The 24772-nt window shown below is 39.2% G+C and overlaps 1 protein-coding gene across 5 annotated transcripts in view; it reads left to right on the forward strand.

Moving 5' to 3' along the window:
* The first annotated feature begins 9430 nt into the window (after window positions 1-9430).
* The window catches only part of LOC131254917 (uncharacterized), a 56129-nt gene continuing 40787 nt past the window's right edge, over window positions 9431-24772 (forward strand). For 3 of the 5 annotated variants that reach the window (XM_058255638.1, XM_058255643.1, XM_058255633.1), the window contains exons 1-6: window positions 9432-9674; window positions 9815-9892; window positions 17880-17929; window positions 18098-18151; window positions 20137-20189; window positions 23188-23260. In XM_058255638.1, coding sequence (XP_058111621.1) covers window positions 9606-9674; window positions 9815-9892; window positions 17880-17929; window positions 18098-18151; window positions 20137-20189; window positions 23188-23260 — 377 coding nt within the window. In that variant the 5' untranslated portion in view covers window positions 9432-9605. Of the gene's footprint in view, window positions 9675-9814; window positions 9893-17879; window positions 17930-18097; window positions 18152-20136; window positions 20190-23187; window positions 23261-24772 lie in introns of all 5 variants that reach the window. The other 2 variants (XM_058255622.1, XM_058255628.1) reach the window with 1 other exon arrangement.

Genomic DNA, 24772 nt, shown 5'->3' on the forward strand with positions numbered 1-24772 from the left:
TTTTGTTGTAGCTCCAACCATTCCAGCCTCGATATTAAATGAAGTATGAAATTTGATAAAGAACATATGAAACAACACACTCTCGTAGGGCCGATACTCTCTCTACTGCCCATATCTGTTATAATGAAATTGCACTAGGTTAAAAATCCACAATTGACTATATATTGTAATCATGTAGAAAATAAGAAGTGTTCTTACTTGTAGAGGAAGGACGCAACCACATACAGTGTAGCGAGGGGCACTTGATGCGACAACGCCAACTTCGACTCCTTGCGACATTGTATAGTATGCCAAACTACCCCAAGGATAGTTATAGAAATCATTTAGCGAGTCGACCAAGTGAATATAATCCATGTTACACATGGTTTTTGGTTCAATTCCCTTAATAAAGCACTCCACAACCACAAGTAGGGTAACCGTCACGACATCCTCATGCTTATTGGTGTCAACTAATCTTTCAAACACATTCATTAAGTGCTTCTTTAAAATTGGATATTCTTTGAAGTATTTGTCTCTTAATGTACTTGTAGTGGGATGATTTTTCAATAATGTTAGCTCTCCAGTCTTAAGCCCCATAATAAGGGCGAAGTCCATCTCTGTGAATTACAATCATCTCCCCCTAATCTCAAATACTAGATCACCTTTATATCTTAGAGAAAAAAGGTGAAATAAAGCCCATATAAATCTAAAGGTTGAAATATGCAATAAAAAAGAAAATGGGAATTGGTTAAACAAATTTAGCCGACTATCATGCTTCTCAACTCCACCCCTCACCTTGTCAAACCACCATTTCAATGTACCCTTAAAGGTTGGGTTTGGGATTCCAGTAGAAGATTCGTCACCTACAAACATGAATTGGAAAACATATCAAATATAAAGTTCACAAGATACTTAATGAATCATAGTGTACAAAATCAGACATAATTGAAAGCAATGTAGCACTTTATGAATTTGAACAAGCTTCATATGAAATCAAGATAGAAATTGAGCGAGGAAAAATCAGAAATTGAGCGAGATAAAATATCAAAATGAGTGAGGCAAACTATCAAAATGAGCGAAGCAAACTAGAAAATGAGCGAGGCGACCTATAAATTGAGCGGGGCAACCTAGAAATTGAGCGAGGTAAACTGAAAAATGAGCGAGGCAACCTAGAAATTGAGCAAGGCAAATAGGAAATTGAGCGGGGCAAACTTGAAATTGAGCAGGGCAAACAGGAAATTGAGCAGGGCAAACTTGAAATTGAGCGGGGCAAAGTAGAATCCTCAGATGAGCGGGAGAGGAAGTGTTCAAGTTCTGAATTCTATTGCCTAACAGCGCCATCATAGACTTGATGTTATATGGACCTGGGGAGAACAGAAAATTGAGCGGGGCAAAGTAGAATCCTTAGATGAGCGGGAGAGGAAGTGTTCAAGTTCCGAATTCTATTGCTTAACGGCGTCATCACAGACTTAATGTTATATGGATCTGGGGAGAACAGGAAATTGAGCGGGGCAAACTGGAAATTGAGCGGGGTAAACTTGAAATTGAGCGAGGCAAACTTGAAATTGAGAGGCGCTGTCACACCCCAAACTCATAAAACGGGCTCACAAAATTTTCGATCGCCCAATCCGGTGCCGACAGCCTCCGTAGTACTTCATTCTCAGCTCCCAGTGCCCATACGCCAGATTTCGATCCTGGGATCCTACAAGGAGGATTTTCAGTATGATTTTTTTTTTTGTAATGGAGCATAACCACAAGCATAACCAAGTCACAAAACAACATCATCATCACATATCCACTAATATAAATATTTGAGTACAATGCTTGAAAGGAAAATACATATGTCAAAAATCAAAACTCCATAAGACCACTACATGCTCCAAGCTCAATGCTGCTGCAACCTAACGCCACCTGCACTCATCTATCATGCATAAGCTTATAGAAAGCTTAGAGGGTGGTGAAAGTGTGTGTAAGGTAAGTGCTAAGTATACAATAAAGCCCATAAGTCATACATCATCGGGATAAGCAGAAATACTGACAAGATCAGGAATCATACGATATCAGAGTAAGCGAAAATATACTGGTAGGTTCATGAATCATACAATAACAAAATACGTAATGCGGATCGGCTATGCAAATGTAAAAGCTAAATATCAGATGCTAATGATGCAATGCAATATGCAAATCCTACTAAGTCCGTCTATGCCATATAAGTATAAAAACATAGTAACCCAAAATGCTAAGTACTGCGGATGCAATGTAATATGCGTTGCGAATGCAATGACTATGCTGGAATGTGAAGTCGAGATGATAGTACGTAGTATCGCAGGCTATGGGGTCTACCACAGGGGACTTCTATCCAAACCAGTCTCATACCTAAATTTGGATAGTCAGACTCAATGTGGTAAACTCCCGATCTCAGGTTAGTCGCGCGCCCAACCGAAATCCTGGCTATGCGATGGTACACGTAACAAATAGTTACGCACCACCAGCCCAAGTGGATAGTGAATGAATGAAGGAATGGATATGCAATTACTGCTCAATAAGTCCACATATTAGTACGGTTGCTCTCTAGGAAAATCACCAGGGTCTATTACACTCGACACCGACTGCCTCCTCCCTAGCTGCACAGCCCAGCGAGCGGAATAGACCTCACTATCCGCCTGACCAGTAGTCTGCCAATACCTACCCAGCTCGTCGATAGTGGACCCATTTACAAGCTGGTCATACTCAGCCTAGCTTATAGCCCCCTCACTCAGGCGGATAAGGTCACACCCCCTCCCAACCGACCACCACACAGTGAGAGACGCGGCCTACTGGTATTCGGCACTCGAGCGCTTATGTTCTACTTAGTCTAGACGTTGGGGCACCTCCTGGCCTCGGAGATTTTGAGGCTTTCACCCAAGGATTTTCTAAGTGCCCACAGTGCTAGAACTAAGTATTTTCGGTGCCCCATTTAGTCATCCACGATGTGCCTGTGGAGGCCACGACCCTGATGTCACTAGGGCGTATAATGATTAAGTCACACATATGCGAGATGCATGAGTCACACCGTACAATCATGCAACAATCTCGCGCGTACCTGCGCTCATATGGGGCACTCCGTCTCATAAGGAGTCCTGTAAATGTCTCAGCCTAACGACTTATGCTATGATTAAACATTCCTTATATCAAGCATACATATGATGCGTATGACATGAGGCATGGAATTATATTAAGCATGTTATAAAGTGATGAACTATCTTCACAACGAAAATGGGCCTAGATGGCCTACACGTAACAAGTATGGGCCTATCAATGGGCCCTAGGGAGAGTGATAATGTAGACATTTAACTAATATTATTCTTACAATGTGGACGTCAAACCAACATTGCTCCCAAGGCATGGCCTGCCATAAATGTCATTACATAACCCATGGTGGAATCACACAATGCAATAGACCTTGTATATATCCCATTGGGCCTCAACCCATGGGCCTCAAATATATCAAATGGGCCTCATCATATGGTCCTCATATATGTTAAGGTGGGCCTCAATAACGGGCCTTGAATACATCACAATGGGCCTCAAATACGTCATAATGGGCCTTAACCCATGGGCCCCAAATACATTACAATGGGCCTCTAAGATGGGCCATAAACACATCAAAGGTGAGCCTCGTAAGGCAGTCCCTGATTGGGCAAAAATAGATGGACGGTGGGTCCAACACATACATCATGGTGGGCTTGCCTAAGGTGGCCCATGATTGGGGCACATAAGTAGGGTAAGCGTCATAAGATAATGGGACCCATGGCCCTAATAAAATGAATGAACATGTGGGAATAATACACACATCATGGTGGGGCCACTGGGACATAAAAATCAAGTCAATTCGTGGCTTGTGTGGGCCACACCACACACATCAGTTGAGGGATACATTCCCACCAATCTGTAGTTCACAAATCCAACCCATTCATAAGTTAACATATTGATAGATGAAGTGGAAACAAAAATATAAGCTTGATCAGCAACTTCTATGGCCCCTAAGAAATTTGAACGGACGGTGGACGTCACTGTCCACTGATCTTTGGAGTGTAGTCCACCTAATAGGCAGATCTGCCTCATTTTGTCTCAAGCCTTAAGGCAGCTTGCCAACTAGATGGACGGTTTGGACGTAACACATACATCAAGAGTGGGGTCCACTGGCCATCCAGCACCTAATAAAATGGCTGGGCACGCATGCATAATGGTGGGGCACACAGCACTTGCTGACGTCCTATACAACAACAATATTGCTGGTGTGGCGTACACTAGCCAATCCTTTAGAAAGAGGTGGGTCTCACATGGGGCCCACCATAACGCTTATCTTCCATCCAACCCATTATTAAGGTCACACGGACCTGAATGAAGGGGAAAAACAAATTTCATAGGGATCCAAAACTCCCGGGACCCAAAAGGGGTTTCAAAGGCAGACGTGCAATCACCACTATTTCATATGATGTGGGCCACCTGAGCCATGTATAGGGCTGATTTTTGGGTGGCCCACTGTCCCACAGGGGACCCAACAGATGCACGGTGTGGATGTGCAAAACACATCACGGTGGGGCCCACGTATGGGACCTGCTTCCCTGCCCTCCAGCGTCAAACGCAGGACGCCGTGTGTCCTGGCGTCAGTAGCAGCAGCAGTGCTGCTGCTTAATATATATATATATATATATTTTTGAAATCTCATTTTTTCGAGGTTTTTTGTACATGGAGCCCACATCGGAAGAATCCACCCCGCCCACTGGTTTCTACAACCCATAACAAATCCATCAAGCCCAATATTGGGCATCTTTCGGCGTATAAAATTTTTTGAGTGAATTTAAATGGTGAAAATCACTGTTTGCTAAGGTACAGCCCACCAGTTAGTTGGATCAGTTTCATTTTTCGGCTCAACGCCTAATACGGGCTGAGAAATGGAATAGACTACGTGGATTGAATAAATACATCAAGGTGGGGCCTGCACGAGCGGTCCACCCCAAAACCCAAAAATCTCTTCTTCTTTTTTTTGTTCAACTAACGTCCAGCGTCCCTGGACGCTAGACGGTTTTGGGCAAACGGCTTTACAAGGTGGGCCCTGCTCAGGTGGGCCACCAAATGATGGATGGTGTGGACACAACACATATGTAAAGTGGGCCCCACCCACAAATGGCTTGGACCAAATACATGCTTCATGGTGGGTCCATCCAGGTGGACCACACGGCCACGTTATCACACAAGAAGAAATGAAAAAGAGAGGGAGAGAGAGAGAGAGAAAGGGAGTGGGACACGTGTGATGAAGGGCTTCGCCACTATGAGCCCTCCCTTGTAAGCAATCATACATCAAGTGGGTCCCATTACACGTGGGCCCATCAAATCAAAAATCAACGGTGGAGATCCTTTCTCCACCAAATGTAAGGTCTAGATGACCCTATCCATATAAGGAAAATAAACATCATGATGGGGTCCATGGAGAATGGCCCCATCATGGGATGATCATGAGGATCAAGGTGGGCCATTGGCCACACCTAGGGTCCAAAGTGAGATCCGTACCATCAATCGGTAGGCCTCACTTGACCCTTTATCAAAAAATGAAATCTAAGTCTATAGAAGCACCCACCGTTCGATCTTCTTAGTCCGTTGGAAAGCCGATCTCCTTGTGCTTCACTCTGATGGTGGAAGATGAGGTTTGAATGGCTAGGATGATGGATATAGGGAGAGGAAGTGGGCCACACAAACTCACTTTTCTCTCATGGAAGAGCTTAGACGTGAGCCTCTTCTCTTGCTTGGAATTTTGTGAAGAGAAAGAGAGAGAGAGGATGTAAGGAGAGAGAGTGATGGGTGATGGAGTGATGGATGTGAGGTGAGTGATGGGTTGACTTTGGTGGTTGCTTAACTTGTGGAGAAAGAAAGCATGGGTGTTCTTGTACTTGATATGAGGTGATTGATTGATTGATTTGAGTGATTGATTGATAAGACATGTTGTAGAGATTCTCTTGGGACTGCAAACGCACGGCGTTTCTTCAAAATAAACGCCGGCCCACATCTCCTGGCCAGGGTATTGGATTGGTGCGTAAGACACGGCGTTGGAACTGTGACAACGGTGCGGTCGCAATGGTACAAGTCTCGGATGAAGCTGACTTAAATCTACAGGATACGACTTAGGGTCGCGCGCAAACATCGATTATAGGTCATGGATTGTCAGAATTCACCGGGAAGGATCGCGGGAGTTGACGGAACAATACGGATTAGGATACGGATTAGGATACGGATTTTACAGGGGCAAATTAGAATCCTCGGATGAGCGGGAGAGGAAGTGTTCAAGTTTCAAATTCTATTGCTTAATGGCACCATCACAAACATAATGTTATATGGACCTGGGGAGAACATGTTCGTCGATGAATTTATTAGTACTGTGAGAGTAGAGTTTGAGATATTTGCAAAAAGAATACCTGTAATTAAGTGAAAGATAATGTGAGATGGAGACGTTTATCTTGAATATCAATGAGCGAGGCAAACTAGAAAATGAGCGAGGTGACCTATAAATTGAGCAGGGCAACCTAGACATTGAGCGAGGCAAACTGGAAAACTGAACGAGGCAACTTATAAATTGAGCGGGGCAAACAGGAAATTGAGTGAGGCAAACTTGAAATTGAGCAGGGCAAACTGGAAATTGATCGGGGCAAATTGGAAATTGAGTGAGGCAAATTTAAAATTGAACAGGGAAAACTGGAAATTGAGCGGGCCAAACTTGAAATTGAGTGAGACAACCTAGAAATTGACCGGGCAAACTAAAAATTAAGCGGGGCAAATTGAAAATTGAGCGGGGAAACCTAGAAATTGAGTGCGGCAAACTAAAATTGAGTGGGGCAAATTTAACATTGAGCAAGACAAACTGAAATTTGAGCGAGGCAACCTAGAAATTAAGCGAGAGAAACATGAAATTCAGCGACGCTAACTTGAAATTCAGCGAGGGTAACATGAATTTCAATGAACTTGAAATGAAATCGAACTAGCCTAACGCATAATTGAACAAGCTTCACATGAAATTCAATGAGTACTTCGGTGAAGTTGACCGAGCAATTAATGAAAATGACAAAGAGGTTCATAGATTTTTCGTTACATCACATGAATCCGTGGATGTGCCCGGTCATATCTTTATCATTTGTCTATCAAATTCATGAATTATATGGGGAATTCAACCAATCATGAATCGGGAATATCGACGACAACTCGAGCATATTGCCGAGAAGTAGGTCAAATAGTCTAAGAACTCTTGAAATTGAAAATCAATTTGATCAGTACGCTTTTATCATATTGAGTTAACTGATTTGGACCCACCTTGAATGTAAGTAGACTATCCATGACATTCATCCGTTTTTCCATCTATATCAAGGATTTGATTCCAAAATCGTAGCATATCCAAATATCAAGTGGATCATACGAAAGGAAACAATGATTCAACCTTAGAAAGCTTGTTACGCCTCACAATGATGTTTTATTTGTAATCCAACATGTTCATCGGATGATGTATACATAGATGAACCAAAAGCCCAGGTGCAAGCTTCATCCAACAATTTAATTGCCCACAAAAAATTTACTCCGTTTAGGGCAATATATTAAAATATACTTGTGGTGCGTGCTTTCTTCAATGGATCGACTATTTTCAGAAGATGAAAAAACGCTGATGTATGGAGAGGATGCAATCCAATGGGAGAATGGTGCGATCCAATGGAGAGATTTTCGTGCTGGAAAAAAGGATTTTTTGTCTTTTTCTTAGTGGAAATGGAGCGAGGAAAAGGAGTGAAAGCAGTAGCAGTGAAGAGCAAGGGTATTTTCGTCCTCAAATGCTCTCTTCGTAGGTGAAAGGTCTAAGTTAGGAAGGTAAGTTTTGAACTGCCCCTAAAAGAAGCTGGATAAAAGGTGGCGTTTATAGTGATAGTTTTCTCTCGTTCACTCCGCTTCCGACCGTCTGTGATCTCGTCGTGGTATGCCATTTCTAGCATGAACTGTACGGAGCGGATTTTACGGGAAATTCACGTCCCGATAAAACAAGGTGTCGATTTCAAATTTTCAACACATTAAGTTGCGAAAACTACGGTGGTGGTTCCTTATCGTTTATGTTGTGGTGTCTCACACAACGCTTGGCGTACATGCGTATCAATCTTGACCGTCCAAATTGTAGGACCCATCATGTATCATGGACGGAGTAACTGCCCGACCATCCAAATGACAGCTAAAAACTAAACAATCAGGGGCTTATAATTCAAAGAGTGAAATCAGATGTTCAAAGTCGTCTAATAAGTATACGTACGGGTATATGATCAATCCAATGGCAGCATTCGATCGGTTCAATTGCCGTACACATGTACACGTGCGCCGCTGCGTGGGACCCCTGACCGTGGGGCCCACTTTAATGTATGGGGATACATGCCGTCCATCCCTATTGAAAGCTCATTTTAAGGTGTGGTCTGAAAATGAAGCATATTCAAATCTCAGACATACTATAGTACAACAAACAATACTATTGATCGTAAATAAATAAATTAAAAAAAGAAAAATTCTCGTGGGCTACAAAAGATTTGGATCAAGATGATATTTGAGTGGGGATTGAACGTACACCATTAAAAACTTCCTAAGAGATGGAGAAGTATTGGATCAAGATGATATTTATTTTTCACTTCATCCACATATACATGACCTTATGAACAGGGTGGATGGTAAAAAAACATCACGGTTGTCCCTAGAAAGGTTTCAACAGTAGGTGTCATTATCACTGCAACTTCCATTGGTGTTGTCCTCTGGAGCTTTGGACCTGCCTAATTTTTATAATCATACTTTAAAATGATCTGAGAAAAGCAATTAAGGGCGTGGACAAAACACTTACATCACGGTGGGCCCGATAGAGCCCTGCCGTCCGGGCAGGTGTAGGACGCAATCCGCGTCCGATTAGGTGGGACCCCGGCCTCACCCAAGACGGTGCGTCACTTACAATGGGGACCACATTAATATATATATTTCGTATCCACTCCGTTAATACATTTTAAAGAGGAATTTATGACATGATACCAAAAATGAAAAATATAAAATTATCAGGTGGGCCATAAAGTAGGAAAAATGTGATGATTGACCAATAATGGACAATAAAATTTTTGGATCAAGCTGATATTTGTTTTTTCCCTTCATCCAGGTTTATTTAAACTTAAAAACGGATTGGATGGAAATAAACCTACGAAAAAACTAAGTATTCCCTAAGAAGTTTTTAATGGTAGAGCCTTCAATCATCATTGTTTCCTAGAGTATGGTCCACCAGAGAATTTTATCTTATTCATTTTTCTCATAATATTCTAAAATTATCTTTAGAAATGGATGGACCGTATGGATAAAGAATAGATACATCGATATGGGCCCCACGGTTAAGGGCCGCACCGGCGGGGGTGAGGTCGGTGTCCCACCTAATCCGCTCCCATTTTAAAAGAGAAAATTAAGAACATGAATTTCCGCTCTCTAGAGCTCCAATCTTCTACTTAAATCTTCCCTCCATCGAATCTCTATCCATCTCAGTTCGATCATCAACATCTTCCTCGTTCGAAAGCCGTTTCTCTCACGCGATTTTGTGCCGGAAAATGTCTTGCGAGCTTGAAACTGCTCCTCCAACGCTCAGAACAGTCACAATCTCGTATTCGGAGCTCCAGGTTCGTTTTAATTCCCTTAAATGATTATTGGGTTTGATGGGTTTTGATTTTTCATCTCGATTTTGTGTTTTGTTTCCTGTAATTTGGATATCTTTTGAGTTTTGTTTCTCTTTTCTTTGTTTTTCTGATGATTGGAATAGGATAAAGATGGAGATTTGTCGATGAAGATTGAGAATGGTTTTGGGCCCGATGGATTGGGGATTATATCCATTTCAGATGTATGTATTTGAATTCTATTATGGAAATCCCATGTTTATGTTTGAGTTTTTATTTATTTTAAGTTCGCATTGCAGATATGTCAGCAATTTATGATTTCTAGTTTATTAGATTAAAATACACTGAATTCGATGTATTTTCCCAATTATGTTACTGCTTCCTTTTTGTTGGATTTGATGTCATCAGCTTTTCATGTTTAGTTTGAATTTCAAGTTTTTATTGTTTTTGCTATCACTTATTCTTTGGAGGACGAAAATGTTATATGTGTGTGGTGCTTTTCTAAAATTGGATACGCGGCACAATAGTTAATGATCTGAACGATTGATCTTGCATGACCTTCTATGAGTGGATCACGTAGCGGGTGCGTGGATAAAAGAGGAGATCACTGTCTTCTTTTCAAGAATAGCCCTTCAAGCCATAAGAAGAGATGAATCTCTAAAAACGAGAGAACAATTGATATTATTTATGAAAAATCTGAATAGAATCTCTCTTATATGACTTATTAAAGTCCTAAATCCTAATATCGTAACTTCTGCAAACAGTAAACTTTCCTAAAAGATTGTCACTTACTAAAAAAAAAAAATTTGGACTAAAAACTCAAGATTAGCCTCTAAAATGACCTAGTTTTGGAAACTGTTGGAGTCAATTGTCTTTGGCATTGGCCAGGATATACTGCTGGCTGATAGCTTCCCAACAACATATAATATGTGCAAAACTGAGAATTGGTTGCAAAGTTGTGGCCTTTGGAAGCCATAGTGCGCATTATGCCTTTTAGCCCCTCTGGCCTAAATTCCTTCGATCTTGGCAGTCCATGTGATTGTCCTTGACATTGTCCTACTTCAGTGGGCAATTATACAAAAATTTCAATGTGTAGGCAATATTAAGGGTGCGTTTGGTAGGGTGGGGTAGAGAGAGGGGCCCCACTATATAATGTTTATGTGAAATCCACCCTGACTACAAGGTGTATTACCCCATTTTAGGCACAGGGCTCAATTTTCAGCCCCATCCATGATTCATGTGGCCCACAGTATTGGAAATAGTGTACGGGGCAATGCTCACCTTCTAAATTGCTTCCCTTGGTGTGGCCCACTTGAATAACGTATGTGCCTGATTTTTGGGCTTGATGCCAAAATTTTGGTGTTGCATGTAATGGTTGGAGTGGATTCATAAAATCATCACGGTGGGCCCTGTAAAAATCAAGGGCGGACATCTATCTCCCATCTCTTTACTTTGGTCAATTGCTTACTTTAGTCGGCATGAATCACAAGTTAACCTTATTTTTTGGATCTAGGCCTAACGTGGGATTACACATCTAATGGTAGGAGTTGATTTCACATATACATCACGGTAGGCTTGTTTCAAGGATGGGTGTCCCATAAAATTCCATTTTTTAATTTAGGAGTGAAAATCTATATTTTTAAAACAATTGGGAGGGGGACGCCACCCTTACTTTTTACGGGGCCCACTGTGACGTGTATTTAAATTCCACTTTAACCGTTAGACTTGTAATCCTACACTAGGCCTAGGTCCAATATATTAGGCTGACCCGTGATTCACGTGGACTACACCGAAGGAAACAGTTGGGAGAGAGATGCCCAATCTTGATTTTTACAGGGCTCACCATGATGATTGTATGAAATCACTTCAACCATTATATGGCACACCAAATTTTAGGCATGGAGCCCAAAAATCTGATCCATACGTGATTCATGTGGGTCACACCAAGGAAAATAGTTTGGAGGGTGAGTGTTGTCTCATATACTATTTTCAATCGTGTGGTCCCCCTGAATCATGAATGGTGCTGATTTTTGGGCCTTAGGTCTAACATGGGGTGACACGCCTGGCGGTCAGTGTGGACTTCACATAAACATTACGGTGGGCCCACCTGCGATGTCCAAGAAACTTATAGAAAACTTTTTTTTTTTTTAAAGGTACTAGATGTTATTTATTTATTTGTAATTCACTTACCCTTGCAAACCCTAATGGGAACGGGCAGGATGGGCTGACGGGCTGTTGTACACGGTCCAAACCTGGCCTGATTGAGAAGTGGGCTTGAATCTTAAGCCTGAGCCCGGCCCCAGTCCAAGTCCAACCTGAGGCTGGCCAGGCCTGAAAGCCCGATGGGTCAGCTCGGCTCATTGATAGCCCTATTCCAAAGTGTAGGATGGATTCTATTTTGAAAGAGAAGCTACTACCAAATGCACCCTACCGGTAGTTTAGGCAACACATAAATCGGTGACTGAAAATCAATATTGGCAGTGGTTTGCTTTGAACATGAAAAAGTTCACTAAACAGATGGGCAGGATTGCCCGGAATTTTCTGCCCACTGGCCTTTCAAAGTGGAACACCTAATGAATGTTCAGTTTATTGGTTTGTCGTAGCATATGCTTTGTTGCAGATCAAAGGATTTTTATGCTGTGTACTTCCGCTTGTTTCCTTTGGAAACTCTCGACAATTTTTTTTTTTGAAATATAAATTTCATAAAAAAAGTGCTGAGGTAGCACCAAAAAGTGAAACAACAAGATGAGAAACACAAAAAACAAAGGGAAAAGCAAAAACAAATCTACTACTAGCTACCCATGGCCGCGGCCCACTCCAACACAATATCCCACACATGATTAGCAACCCAATCCATGCTGCGACACATGTTACAGAAACATCTCACATTCCTTTTCGCCCAAATTGCCCATAAACTGGCAAGAAGACAGTCTCCATAATGCACGAGAACCCTTGCAGAGGGCCACCCCGTGCCAGGCAAGAAGGGAATCGCCAATATCACGAGGCATCAACCACACTAGGCTGAATCTAGCAAAAAGAGAGGCCCATACTCAGCTTGTATAGGAGCAATGAAAGAGGAGGTGGTTCATTGACTTTGCATTGGACATACAAAGAAGGCAAATATTTGGAATAATTATAGATCACTTTTGGCGGTTGTCAATAGTGAGGGTTTTTATTCTTCCTGCTAGCCAAACAAATGCCCCAACTTTAGGAGGGACACCATAATGCCATACATGAAAGGTGTTTGCAAGATTCTCCCCTTTGTTTTGAAGCATGAAGTAGAACAATCCAACCGAGAAGCTTCTAGACTTATCATTTGACCAAATGCTATCGCTTTCACCAACTTAAAGCCTGGAAGGATGAAGCCATTCCAAGAGGGCTGCATACTCCTTAAACCCCTCATCCCTCAGAGAGCGGCGACAAGGTGGAGTCCAAACAACCATCTCACCATGAAGCTCAAAACATCTATCGATCATGATGCTTTGACAATTGAAAATCCATTTAAGACAATATTCTTGAAGTATGTTTAGTTAGAAGAATTCAGCTTTGTTACATGCTTCATGGAGTTCATAAAGTGGCAATCAGAACATCTCAACTGTACACCTGGCACTTGAACATGGTGATCTGGACCTTGATCACTGCCATAGCTGAAAATTAGCAACATTGGACTATTCTAGTGAACCGGTCGTTGGCTGCAAAAGGATGGTTAACTTAGAATGGTCCACATTCAGCATGCAAAACTTTCAATGATAGGATGTTCAAGATTGTCCTGTCAATTTGAATTTTGGACTATGTCCCATCCACATGGTGGCCGACCAAATGAATGGTCCTGATTGCCATACATGTTTGTCACGTTTATGGTGAGGACCAACATGTGATAGAACTTTATGATCATGCCTCATCATAAAATCTTGTGCTCGTAATGCGAGTACAAATGCAAATGGCTGGCATGATATCCATTATATTCATTTTACTGTTGATTGGAAGTTTTTTACTCCCTTTCAACTGGTTACATGGAAATTGCTGCAGAGATTTAGTACATTCTTTCATTTCGAATTCGCTATGAAAATTATAGTAAGCAATGTGCCATTTGATCGATTTGTAAAATCAATTTTGCAATATTGGGGATTGAGATGGCGGGTAACTCAAGTATGGTTCCTATTGCCACCACGATTGTGTTGGCTTACTGTGTATCAAGGAACTGAAACTCAGCTTCAGAGTGGGATTTGCCATGGGCCAAAACCTGATTAGAATTTTTGTGTGGGGGCTACTCTTTTCATTCTCCACTGAAACTGATTTAACTATGTATCAGACTATATTTGAAAAAATGTTTTGTGTAGGATTTGAAGGTGAGGACAGTGAAACCAGCATTTCTTTGGTGTTAAGAAATTGAATTAGTCTAGGCATGGATTGAAAAAAAGAAGAAGGAAAAAGCAAAAAGCTTAGGGGACCTAGCTCACTAAATTCAGTATGATTTTTCTTTAAAACAGGTTTTCTTATAGACCTAATTATCTTATGAGAGTTGAAATCATTCAAATAGATGATGTGAAATTTCAGTTCGTAAATATTCATGGGAATTGAAGTGTCCATGCTAGAATGATGAATTGTTCTTTCTCAGTGCAAATAGCTGCAAACATTCTCTCCGTATGCAGCCATCTTAGAGGATGGACTTGCAATGCTTGGATCTTTCAAATCCCTCAGGGTACCTTAGTTGGATTTGGCATGATGGATATAGGAATATACGTTTTGAATATGGCTCAATCTTCTCAAAATTGTATACTAAAATAATTTCAAATTATAAAAATGAATTAGTATAATATTTTAATAGTAGTTATACAGCTGTGTGCCAATGTGATTTCGGAGTAAAGTGAGTTAAACACAGTCAAGGTTCATTACCGTTACGATACAGGCTGTAATGGTTGTTACGGCCCCCCATAATGTCCATTATGGCCAAATGAAAAAAAATCTAATGGCCCTGTAACGGACTGTTTTTTCTATAATGGCCATATTACGGCCTCATAATGCATACCGGACCCACTGTTTCCATTACATAACAACCGTCATGTGACCATTTTTGGATATCATGAACACAGTACCCTAAACCCTTGCTTCTGCAGCTCTTCCTGAGTATTATTGGAAGGATATGAAATTATGTATGAACTAGTTCTTAACCAGGATCTGGATGACTTTTCCTTGTCATTCATACTAGTATAAAAGCTGTTACACCTCATTATTGCTTGGTTGGACATTTCTTGTGATCTAGGAGCTTTGAGCACCTTCCTAGAAATAAGAAATCACATCTTATGTTGATATGAATGTGTATGCTTCCATTAGATCTATAGCGAGGAAAGAAATTTAGACAGCTTTGAGCTTCAAGCTGCGTAATTTTATATTGATTGGATTCTCTATATCTTTAGTGAAGAGAGGCTAACCATATATAAGGATCTGAATCCGAGAATCAGTTTTCCAAATATGAATATCAGTTTCGGGGGTGTATCACCTGCATTGACAAGGAAATACTGCAGCTCGTGTTTTGGCTAACACTGACGAAGATCTCAATAGGAAGTTGGAATGGATGAATCAAATTCCACAGCCTATTCAAGAGGGAGGGATTGGATTCCCAATCTTGCTAGAAGCAGTGTAAAAGGTCATGCCATTTAAAATTAATGAACTTGTGGTTTCGATACTCAGTGTCAGACTGTCTGTGGATCTTATGATTATAATGTTGGTGTTTATATTTTATGGTATTATATGGTGCTCGATGGAAATAAACAGCAATTTTTTGTTCAACCTAGTGATGGTTCAGGTGGATCCACCTTTCAATAATATAACATGTTGATTTAGTCAATCCCATCATGGGATATGTGATGGCTAATATCTCTCCTGTGAGCTGATCATAACTGTTCAATGAAAACGAACAGTTACAATGAATGGTCCACATTTATGGTGCCTCAATTGGATTGGTTAGGATCCTCCGTTGGGGTAGTTTTCAGGGTACCGACATCCACTGTGTCGGCCACCATATATGGGATCACGAAAAAGTCATCTTCCTGCTTGTACAGTTTATTGGGCTGAGCAAATGCATGTTCAAACATTGTATGCGTCCTCTCATATTTTGTTCAAATATCTTTTTCATCTAGCGAACTAGTTAGACATTAACTTCTTCATCTTGGTAACAATGCCCACAAAAATCACTGGTTCCAAATATTAAACCGAGGCTCAAATTGCTTTCTCAATCATTTGCGCATTTTTCGTTTGTTTTGGGGGGGCACTAATTCATTATCGGACAAGCTGCGGTGTTGTTAGGGCCATGTATATGTGCATTTTAGTCATGGGTGTTCATGTGAACAGATTGAGAATCCTCTTCATGCGGTCGTGGCACACATGTATGACCTTTGCCATTCATCTTGTGGGCCTACTGTAAACATGCTATTGCCCAAAAATATGTTATTCCACAAATGGAACATATATCTATGATAAAATATACTACACTAAAATAAAATGATAAACTGCTTACATTCACATTGGATGCAATAATCTGAAGAGTATATTTGTTGATGCAGGACACATGTTTTAATGCTAGCATGCAACATGGAGATTATGAAAGCGTCTATAAAGTAATTCAATTAACAAAAGATGTTAACCTACCAATTAATTAAGAATAAACAATATGAAATAAAATCTGATTTAACCTAAATCACATGCCTGCATGCTAAGAAATCACATAAATCAATTAAAACTAGGACTGATGGAAGGATAGAACTTCCAATTTAGCATAGGCAAATTCCACACTCAATGGACAGATTTGTAGGTTTTATGATTAGGGTTAGGAAATGAGAAAATCTGAAATTAAGAAAATTATGGTTCATGGGAATTGAGGATTTTAGAATTAGGGTTTTTAAAAATTAGGGAAAATAGGAAATTGAAAATCTAAGGTTTAGAAGGTTGTAATGGAAGGGAAAAGAGGAAGACAAGAGAAGAAGAGAATACCTTTCGAAGAAGCGAAAGAGGAAGGATGTACCTTAGAATCCACCACCCAACAAGCTTCTACCCTTTTCACAATTTAATTGGAAGGGAGGGTTTTTTTGAAAAAAAATCTTAGAAAATAAAGACGAAAATTCTTTCACACAAGAGAGCTTCTCTCTTTTTTCTTTCTTCTCAATAACACCACTAGGGTTGGAACTCCACTCCCCTTGTGGTTTTATAATTAAAAAATTCAGAATTAAAATTCAGCATAATCACAACTATGCCACTCACTTAAGTAAAGTGGCCTATCATCCAAAATAAGAAAAATAAAACATATATTATCAATCTCAACCATCAAATAACTCCTAAAAATAACAAAAAAGATAAAGAAAGTAAGATCAGAGTCCAAGGTGCTCATATCTAAAAGATCTGGTGGCCCGATGGCTTGATCGAAAAGATCCAACTGTCGGGTTGACACAAAATAGAAATCCTATGACTAAAATGGTCTTCTACGCATGCTACATACATCATCTCAAAGTGGGGTCTTTCTGATGCATGTCTAATGCATGTGAGGTATTCAAAATGGCCTTGTGGGCCCCATCTGGGACTCATCTCCCATCCACAAAGAAAGTTGCGTTGATGTGAGTGGTCATCTCCATCTCTGGTACATCCGAGTAAGTCCTCCGATGTCCCCATCATTTTTCCTCCCATCTAAACATCCTTTTTAGTTCTCTTATTTCTTTTAACATTCACTACTAATTTTGGTGGGCCATGTTGGTGTTGGTGATACTTATTATTATTATTGTTAATAATAATAATAATATCATCATCATCATCATTATTATTTTGAGAACCATCACTACTGTAAGCTTGGACTATATTGATTTGTATTATTAACCATTCTCCGTGTAGAAATCAGCAACATTTGCTCAAATTGGTATGTTGATTCTCGGTATTATGCCAATTGCGATGTTAAGTTACCTTGAAATCAATCACCATCCAAAACATGAATTGTTATTATGCTGATCACTAACCTACAATGTTATGTTTTGTGGCTTGCTTATCCTCATGCCAAAAATCTTGTCTTTGGAAATTTATGTCTTGGCTTTTGGTCTGAACTATGAAATTTCTGATTTTCTAGCACACCATGCTTCCATTGCCATTAAGCTAAAATATTGTATGCATATAAGTTTGGCACATCCTCAGTTCCTGTGTACAACTTTCACCCCATCGCTTTTGTTACAGGTTCCAGGATTTTCTTTATTACGCCAAAATCTCTTACATCTTTCCCCCCGGTATGCATTTGGAGTAGACTTACTAGATGTTTCTCATATTGATCTGTGTGTGAATGCATGCATGAGTACCTGTGAGTACCTGAGGAGAAGAGGCTCAAACCTTCTTCTTTTTTTTTTTTTTTTTTTCCACCCTTAATCTGCTTGATTGGATATTTCCCATATTAATAGATTAGCAAGACTTCCTGAAGAGGTGGCGAAGGAGCTTGAAGATCCAGATAGCAGGTAATCCTTAATTGTTTAATTGGTTAGTTTACATCCAAGATTGGCTTTAGTTCAAGTTTGGTTGTATTGGATGGAATCCCTGACCTTATGTATGCTAGAAGTAGATTAGAGCCTTAAGGGCATGTTTGGAAATATAGAATCTAAGGGCAAAAAAAAAAAAAAACCCACCATTAAGTATCCAATGATGAGAACTATTGAAACATGGATTCCAATTTAGAGTTCTTGTTTGGGTCGTGAGTGGAAATCTCATATTCCTCTCATATGCTCACCTAGTTTCTTGTGCCTAGTATCCAAATTATGGAAAAGTGTAATGATTTCTTGGTGTAATCCACCCTTTTCTTTGCTATCCAAACAACACAAATTGTCACATCAAAGGAAAACTCTTTTCCTTTTCCACTATTTGGTCTGGAATCCATGCTTTCCAAACATGTCCCAAGCAATTCTACTACCTCGGAACTATCACTCAATGAAAAAAGTAGCCAAAATCACTGAGTATCAACTTTGTGTAGACAAAAAGTTGCTTAAGTGCAGCATATAATCACTCGAGTCTGTTGACCTTGCAACTGTCTTCTCCTGATTTTTAGAAATTCAGTACTGAAAATTCCACAAATGCTCATGTAGTATGCTACAAACTTCAGCTTATTTCTGCTATGGGCTATGGCCAATGATATCTCTGAAAGTAGCAGTACAGCTAAATATATTAAAACATGGTGCATGTGAACTATAATGTTTAACATATTTTAAGTATCTGCAGATTGATATCAGTTTCCAAGCGAGACAGATATGCTTGCTATCCATTTACTAATAACGAGGCTGAGTTCCCCGTTCGTAACTTAAAGTGGAAGAACTTCCTCGTTTGGTACCTATCTCTATCTGTACATGTGGGGCCAATGGTTGGTTTATCCAATCCATTGATCTGATGGCCCCCGTTGTGGACGAACCATGCCTAAAACATCTCTTCATTTTGGCAACTCTGACCTTTCCATTGTTGGCATGTAAATGCACAGTTGAGAAGAAATGCACCAAGTAACAGTCCACATTTGATGGAGAAAATACAAGATTTGCTGGTTGTTGTTACCTGATCTGTACATGTGGGGCATATGGTTGGTTTATCCAATCCATTGATCTGATGGGCCCCATTGTGGATGAACCATGCCCAAAACATATCTTCGTTTGGTCAATTTTAATCTTTTTGGCTTGTAAATGCATTGTTAAGAAATATTTTAATCTTTTCTTGTTGATGTCTTCTGTTTTCCTTTTCTTTTCTCTGTTTTTGTGGTTCTCTTCTTTCAATAAAATATCATCTTTGCAAAAAAAAAAAAAACATTGTTAAGAAGAAATGCACCAACAGTCCACATTCGATGTTGAATGGAGTTGTCAGAATTGCCATGAAGACTTCTGCAATGAAAAAACATACTATGGAAAAGCATTGAATTTGAATCCCATAATGCTTCTCATTACGTTTAAAGCTGTTAAGTGCTTGAAGCGTGCTTTGAAATGCTTTCACATCTGATGACAAAGAAATAAGCAGAAAGCGCTTTCATTCTCTTTGTTTTCTCATTTCCTCACACTCATTTAAAATTACCTCAGCTGCTGCCTCTTAATCTCTAGCCAACCCAAACATCCTACTTTTTTGGATTCTTGTCATTTTGGATGGACAATCCAAAAGAAAAAGGTATCAATCCCCTGCCCCAATAGGCCTTAGGTCCCCTTAAAAACAAAGGTGAACATAAGAAAAGGAGAATAAATATCCTTATTGTACACATCTAAAAACTTTTAGCATCAGCTGCCACCTTTTAATTCTTTGTTTTACTGCTTTCGTTGGGAGCATGTTTTTTTACTTAAATTTTTTTTTGCTTGTTTTTTTTTTTTTTCAATGAATTGTCACTGGAAATTATTATTTTCTTCATAGTTGTTAAGTTGGATATCCAAGTAGACACTATGGGAGAAGCTTCCAAGCAGTTGCTATTTGCCATTTTATATAGGTATGGCTTTGGATGGAGTCATGGAAAGGAGACGCTAGAGTCTGGTAAACTTGGTATGTTGTTCCCTATTTCCAATTTTGGCTAATGTAAAGTTTTCTATTTGAAACTATTTTTTCTCACTGTTACTGAGTTTATTCCCTCTTAATTGAAAATTTTACACCACTATGTTTCTTCTAAATGTATTAGTGAGCATAGGAATGTCACTGATAAGAATATGGACAATATAATTCTCTCCTAAGAAAAAAAAAACTTTTTTTTTTTTTTTTTTTTAAATTTTTATGGGAAGAAAAATGGTTTTATGCCTTCCTTTTTTTCCCCTGAAAATGTAAAGCTTGCCACTCAGAAGACATTTCGGCTAATGTGGCTTTGGGATTGATGGAATTATGCACTTCTGTATTTCGGGAGGATCATGATCTAATTATGTATTTCTAGTTTAGTCTTGTCTTTTGGGAGAAGGTCTCAAGTCCAATCGAGTGGACAACAGGTGTCCACCCAGAGAATAGTTTCCAACCTTTAATGTGCATGCAACATCCAATCCATCCAATAGGTTGGCCTCATCACAAGGATCACTTTATGCAAAAATAAGCCACATCCATTCATTGGACCACACTTTCGTTTTTCTATTTATCAATGGCAATATATATATATATATATATATATTTGATGGTGTGGCTCACCTTATGAGTATATGGGGCTGAATTTTGCACTAGGTGATTCACAGGGCAGGGCCAACCTATTGAATGGGTTGGATGTTGCATGCACTTGATAGGTTTGAAGTTATCTGCTTGGTGGACTGTAACTTGTGGTATGGTTGGACTTGAGACCTCATCTTTTGGTACGTCGCATCATGTTTGTGTCAAAAACACAAACACTGCAACTTTATCTTTTATATAGGTGAAACTCAACAAGGTTGATACACTAAACATTAGCATGCTTTTAGGTGTGCGCTTTTCCATTTGCATCTGTTGACCTCTTTGTTCTGGATAATCTGTGATGGAGCACCAAAGGTCTGAGGAAAATGGCTCAGAATGTTCCCTAGAACAATCTTACGTTGTTAACTTCAGACATCAAATTATGCGTCAGTCTCATGTTTGTGCACCCATTGAAGAGCTCTTGCATGGTGGATGCCAGTTTCTTGTTTGAGAAGGGCGCACAAATTGAAGGGACAATCCAATGAGCTTTGTTGGATTTCTGATCATTAATGATTAAAAAGAAGTAAATGAATGAGTTTCGAAGTCAACGGTTTCTGCTTCAACTTTGCCAATCATGGAACATCTTTCAAAACCATTTTGGAACATTAGTAAGGTTGACTTTTAAGGAGAATTCAAGTTCAGGCTATGCTGTTAAGATCTTCTTTTTCTTCTTTTTTTTCTTTTTCTTTTTCTTTTTTGTAATTAAATTAGGAACAGAAGTTTTATGAGAAAGCTGAGCAGTTACAAAGAGGGGATAGAATCCACAATGAACATCAATGACATGCAGCTCCTTAGATACTAATTTTATAGTGAGGTCAGCATGGGTCGATGAGTTACAAACAGGTTGGATCATACTTCAGCTGTTAAGAGTCTCACTTTTGTGCTCCTCAGCTGAATATCGAGGCCTTTGTAGAGGCTTCGAAATATTTTTTCTTGGTTGCTTTAACAGACTGTTGATGGATGTGCTATTGGATTTACTTTTCTTTCTTTTTTATTTTTAAATTAAATTTAAAGACATTTAAAATTCTTTTATCTCCGAAGTCCTATAAATTTTATGACTTATGATATACCATCTCCCATGCGCTGTTATGAACTTATGATAAATGCAATTTCGAATTGTCTGTAAGGACTTCCAGATAATTTTAGTATCTGTTAGGCATCATCCTTACAAGGTATGCCCTGGTAAGGAGTGGAACTTGTAGTAGGGTTGAAGGGCCTGATAGGAGTAGTAGAAGACCTAAAAGAACATGCATCGAGGTGTTGAGAAATATACAAGCTTGTTCACTTAGTGGGGATTGGGGAGAAGGCCACAGGATTCATAAAGCCAACCCCAAATAGCTGGGACAAGGCTATGATGATGATGTCCTGCTAATCATATCAAAGTCGTATGTCATTTGTCCATCTATTTTCCATCAATGTCTATTTATGAGGTTAAATCCAAGTCTGTAACATAGAAGCAGTGTTTTAAATAGCGTGTAGCGTATAGCGTGGTGTTTGGCCCTTTATAGCGTGTAGCATAAGCTACACAATCCTTAATATTTTTAATTAAAATAATAGAACATATGATAAGATTTACAAAATGCATAATTTCGATGAGTTCTTGACTATGAATCTGGATCATCAACCACTTATTTCCATGCAAAATCCCTCTCTCTTTGCCTTTAGACATCTCTAAGTATGACTTCTTTTTTATTTATTGAAACATCACAAATTCATGATATAGACCACAATTTGGATGGTCCGGATTGATCTAAGTGCTCTATCTACCATATGGACCACAATTTGGATGGTCCGGATTAGTTTAATGTAGTGCCATGTGTCATAGGTATAAGTCATCACCATTTAAAAATAGGTGTTTAGCTAACATAGAAAAAACACTTGAAAAAATGAGGTTTCAGGTAGCTTATGCTATGCACGCTACACACTATGCTACACTACATACCATGTAGCTTACGCTAACAGGGAATTACGCTACATGTGTACGCAACGTAGCGTTTTCGCTATGCTACGCTACATAGCGTATGCTACACGCTACGCTACAGCGCTACTGAAAACACTGCATAGAAGTTTCCGTGTTTGGGGATTTTAAAAAGTGTTTGGTTGCTGCTACTACTTCGCTCTTCTTGAAAATCCTTAATGTGAGAGGGATGGAGATGCAAGGCTTTTCTATCTCACTTTGATGTTTTGTTTGTTGAGATACCCAATTCAAGAGCAGATCAGTTAGGATATTCTAAGAAAGACTTGGAAGATATTGTGCTTGTCTCTTTTGAGAGGTTAAGCTCATGTCATTCTGTTCATATTTCAACTTCTTGGGTCGATGGACTGCCTGTTTGAATTCTGCCTTCTTTTGCTTGTGCAGACATGTTGAAAGGCTCTTTTTTCGCAAATCCAGTTTTAGACACACCAACGACTGAGGATTTTCTTATACAACGGTAAAATTCGTGCCAATGGATATTCTACTTACATGCATTTTGACCAATCTAAAAGCACTATGATGCTACAACCTATTTCCTCACGCAGACTTCTTATGCCCTTCTTCAATTTTCTATGATTTGAGTTCTTGCTTTCTGTTTGTTCTCTGAATTCCATTGTCATTACAGTTACAACGTTAGAAAATTAATCTTTTTTGTGAAGGGAACATGATTATTTTAGCAAAAAAAAAAGAAAAAAGAAAAAAAGAAGAAGTCACCATGAACAGAAACACTGAAATCTTCTTGCATTTCAGCAACAATTAATAACTATTATATTGCTGAAGGAATCATGTCCTATACTGTATTCATGAAAGCACGGTTGAAATTCTCAATGTGTGAGTTCAGTAAAAGCTGGAGCACATTTGGGAGGTGAAGAAAATATCTCATGGTTCTTTTTCTCTCAGATATTTTTAAAAAAATAGTACAACATAAATATGCCACATGTGCAGATAAAAGATATGATGGGGCAATCGAGGCATGCAAAGTGATTTTCATAGCTAAGTACGAGATGTAGTGAGTGCAATATCGATGGTATTGGCCAATATATCGGTTGATACTATTCACATGTGGATGATACGAAACCAAGCTTAAGTTCACTTTCTTCCCTATATCATGCGATATTTCCAAATATCATACTGTATCGGTGATATGTTGATACATTACAATTTTTTGAAAATATTGCAGTTGTAAACTCCTTTGTATTATTGATACCATTGATATGTATTGTCGATACCATCGTCAGCCCCCTTTGCGAAAAAATTGGATAATTCGCCAAATTCCCCCAAAATCCATTTTTTTGTGATTTTTTTCCCTTCCTTAAGTTACTTTCCTAAGGTGATTTCGACTACTCCTTTTCAATTGGTTGGAGAGAAAAGGGGATTTGGGTGTGGAAATCTAAATTGGAGAGCACACAGTAGTATCAGAAACGAAATCGGTGAGCTTTTTTCAAATTCTAACACTTTTTTCTTATTTAAATAATTTGGAATCAATGATGCTCAATCATGGATTTTGGCCTACGATTTTGAATTTGGGAAAAATGGAAAATTAAGGAAAATCTGATTTTTGATATTGGCCTTTCATTTTTGACTTTATACATGTCTTTTATGATCTATAAATTATATATGAAATGATTTGAATATAATTGCATCACTTCTGTCAGACAACACATCATTTAGGTCCCTATACAAAGGAAACTTATTATGTTTTTTCTTTGTGATCTTTTGAGTTCTAAGTATATAATAATGTTGTCTTTAACATCCCCTGAAGTTTTATTGAAAAATTCAACCAATTTCCTAATGTTTCCCAAAAACAGCGATATATTACACAATACATGTGATATTTGCCATGCAATAACCAATATGTTTCCATATCCCAAGGGTGCGATACATGCGTCTGATACTGAAAACACTGGATGTAACTACCCCAATTATGGTGGAACACATTGATCAAGAACATACTATTTCCCAACCAAAA

Source organism: Magnolia sinica, chromosome 1, assembly GCF_029962835.1.
Source record: "Magnolia sinica isolate HGM2019 chromosome 1, MsV1, whole genome shotgun sequence".
Classification (NCBI taxonomy): Eukaryota; Viridiplantae; Streptophyta; class Magnoliopsida; order Magnoliales; family Magnoliaceae; genus Magnolia; species Magnolia sinica.